Here is a 3,653-nt window from a genome sequence, read left to right on the forward strand (position 1 = left end):
AACAACAACGTCATCGAGCAGCAGCTCATAATCATAATCTTCTTTCCTTCCTCTCAAAACTTGATATTGTTTCAATGAGTCTTCAATATGTGTTAACCACAAAAAAAGCTTCTTGTACAAATCTTCTCCCTCCTCAGGGATTAGTACACTGAGATCCTCATCTCCTTGGACAGCCGTCTTCAGCTCATCCCTTCTCTTCTCATATACCTTCAGTCTATCTGAAAAATATTGAAATTTTAACCTTACAGCTTCATAATTATGATCTCCTAGAGGGTCATTCTTGACTGCCTCTATCGCCTTCTCCGAATTCACCAACTCGTTCCGACTTCTATTGAAGGTTCGCTTCTGCAGCACCAGAGCCATAGGTGATGTCTGATGACATTCACAAGTAACCACGCTCTGCTACCAAAAACTATGTGGGGAAAGGACGGCAGTGGAAGCGATTGTGATGTTTAGCATTTGGGGGATTCACCACACAGTTGGGGGAAGATGTTATCCTGAAGGGTGGTTACTCATAAACTTAGGCACAGAGAGGAACTTCAGGGTTTCAAAATAACAATAATAGGTAATTTTTATTCACAATAAAGCTTAATGTCACAATGTCAAATAACTAGGTATTCACTATAACTTCTTTACTATTAACTTCTTTAAATGCCTCTTCTAACTTCTAATAAAAAACTTCTTTATAAACTTCTCAAAAAACTTTAAATTTTCTCTGGACTTTTCTCTGAACAAATTTTCTGCGAACTGAAAAATCTCTATCTTGTTTGTTTTTACATTTTCCTAGGCGAGAAATCGATATCCCTTAGCAACGAGTATCGATAAATGAAACTCCCTAGCAACCATTAACTCTGAAATTGAATAATTATGAAACACTCTCGTGTTTAAATCGCGACTTTCGCGACATTCCCCACCGGAAATGAGCCCTCTAAGGCTTAAATACAAAAAACTTCTCTAAATTAGGCTTCTTCAAAATAGGCTTCCTAAATTTTCTCTACTAAATTTTCTCTAGACACTTCTCTGAACAAATTTTCTGTACGACTGAAAAATCTCTATCTTGTTTGTACATTTTCCTAGGCGAGAAAAATCGATAACCCTTAGCAACGAGTATCGATAAATGAAACTCCCTAGCAACCATTAACTCTGAAATTGAATAATTGTCAAACACTCTCGTGTTTAAATCGCGACTTTCGCGACATTCCCCACCGGAAATGAGCCCTTTAAGGCTTAAATACATCAAAAAGTATAAAAAATTGTACAATCAAAATCTGAGTAAGCATTGAGCAAACAATCAAAATCAAAGCTTACAAATTCAGGAAAGTTACTAAAAGTTGAGTGAGCACCAAAGCAAAAATATTTACAATCAATGAAAATTCGAAAGCTGAATATTGGCCACAAGAAAACTCCGAGGTAATAACCCACTTGAAACCTGTGGAACAAAAGTGCTCAATTAAATACAGGAAAATAGCTTGGCAAGTTATTGGTTTGGATACATGACACTTCAAATAGGGATAAACAGATAAACAGAACCAAATTTAGCATCGAACCATGATATCTTGCCGCGCTTTACATTGACATTAGTTACCTTCTTGGGGAACCTGAAAATTTTAAACATAGACAACAATAAGCAAAATTTGAGAAATATAAAATACAAATAACCAAAGAATTCTGGTGTATCAAATAAGGGCCCGTAAATCACGGGTTGTTTCAGAGCGTCTGGCACGCTCACAAGTGTAGATGCGTCATAGATCATTTCAGAAGGGTTTTTACCCGACTCCAACTCAGGAGTAGTCATTGCCAATAACGTGTCGGAGCCATCACTCGCGCGACACCTAGGGACACCATCGCCTTCCGTGGCTTCCATTAAAACACTGCACTCGGTTCCAGTCATCACACTGGAAGGAGACATCTTATCTTCAGGGAAAACTTCATCATGGAGCACCAACTCCTCTTCTTCAGCCATGTCACAGTCTTCTGTGAACTCATCACAATCATCAATAACTTCATCTGGAAAAGGGTCATCTAAAGGGCTAATATACTCATCAACAACAACGTCATCGAGCAGCAGCTCATAATCATAATCTTCTTTCCTTCCTCTCAAAACTTGATATTGTTTCAATGAGTCTTCAATATGTGTTAACCACAAAAAAAGCTTCTTGTACAGGGGCTAATATACTCATCAACAACAACGTCATCAAGCAGCAGCTCATAGTCATAATCTTCTTTCCTTCCTCTCAAAACTTGATATTGTTTCAATGAGTCTTCAATATGTGTTAACCACAAAAAAAGCTTCTTGTACAAATCTTCTCCCTCCTCAGGGATTAGTACACTGAGATCCTCATCTCCTTGGACAGCCGTCTTCAGCTCATCCCTTCTCTTCTCATACACCTTCAGTCTATCTGAAAAATATTGAAATTTTAACCTTACAGCTTCATAATTATGATCTCCTAGAGGGTCATTCTTGACTGCCTCTATCGCCTTCTCCGAATTCACCAACTCGTTCCGACTTCTATTGAAGGTTCGCTTCTGCAGCACCAGAGCCATAGGTGATGTCTGATGACATTCACAAGCAACCACGCTCTGCTACCAAAAGCTATGTGGTGAAAGGACGGCAGTGGAAGCGATTGTGATGTTAAGCGATTAGCATTTGGGGGATTCACCACACAGTTGGGGAAGATGTTCTCCTGCTGAAGGGTTACTCATAAACTTAGGCAGAGAGGAACTTCATGGTTTCAAATAACAATAATGGGTAATTTTATTCGCACAATAATGTCACAATGTCTTGAATCAAATAGCTATACTTTACAACAATGCCTCTTTTGTAGGTAATTCAAAACTATACACTTTTAACTGAAAACTTCTCTACTAATAACTTCTTTAAATGTCTCTTCTAACAACTTCTAATAAAAAACTTCTCTATAAACTTCTCAAAAAAACTTCTCCAAAATTAGGCTTCTCGAAATAGGCTTCCTAAATTTTCTCTAGACTCTTCTCAGGACAAATTTTCTACGACTGAAAAATCTCTACATGTTTTGTTTTCCTTTCCTAGGCGAGAAAATCGATAACTGCTTAGCAACCAGTTGTTAATTTAGTAATTTCTAGAAACAGGGAGCGAACATTTTCGTGTAAGTCTCAAGATTATATTTTAAAGACTGACTCTCTCAACTGGCTGTGTGTGATATTATTGGACCTCTTCTGTGCCGATAGAATGTAATAGGTTGAACGGGAATTAGTATGTCAATGTAAACAAATAAATGGTTTCGTTATTGACTCAGTAGTCAGTTAGGGACATACTAGGTACCAGCTATCTACCTACGTAGTACGTGCTCACAATAATATAATTTTATTTGTGTTCCGTTAGCCAACAGTTCCCCAACCATGTAATCATTTCCCAATGCGATGAGCCAACCGTACTACATATTTCCCAACCATAGATGTTGTTGGGGTATTAGGGTATGTATGTTGTAACCTAACTTTACGCTTACGCTGTAATTCAATATGTTTCCTTATCAATTGCCAGCCTAGTTAGCTTGAGAAAAAAAAAGTAAGTAGATTGGATGGAGGAATGAACGGGGGATTGAGGCGAAAGCCGACAGGTGCCCCCTTTCAATCGCCCACCAGGGGTGGATAAAAAAAAAAGTTAGCTTGGAAGG

The 3,653-nt window shown here is 38.2% G+C and overlaps 1 protein-coding gene across 1 annotated transcript; it reads right to left on the reverse strand.

Annotated features, from left to right (window-relative positions):
* Positions 1-1,049: 1,049 nt before the first annotated feature.
* Positions 1,050-2,544, reverse strand: LOC113472259. The gene is made up of 2 exons (XM_026831932.1): positions 2,279-2,544; positions 1,050-2,141 (listed from the first exon to the last, which is right to left on the reverse strand). The coding sequence occupies exons 1-2, from the start codon at positions 2,542-2,544 to the stop codon at positions 1,502-1,504; spliced, it is 906 nt and encodes a 301-aa protein (XP_026687733.1). The 3' UTR covers positions 1,050-1,501.
* Between the last annotated feature and the right edge of the window lie 1,109 nt (positions 2,545-3,653).

This window comes from Diaphorina citri, unplaced genomic scaffold (genome assembly GCF_000475195.1).
Source record: "Diaphorina citri unplaced genomic scaffold, Diaci psyllid genome assembly version 1.1 scaffold4520, whole genome shotgun sequence".
Classification (NCBI taxonomy): Eukaryota; Metazoa; Arthropoda; class Insecta; order Hemiptera; family Psyllidae; genus Diaphorina; species Diaphorina citri.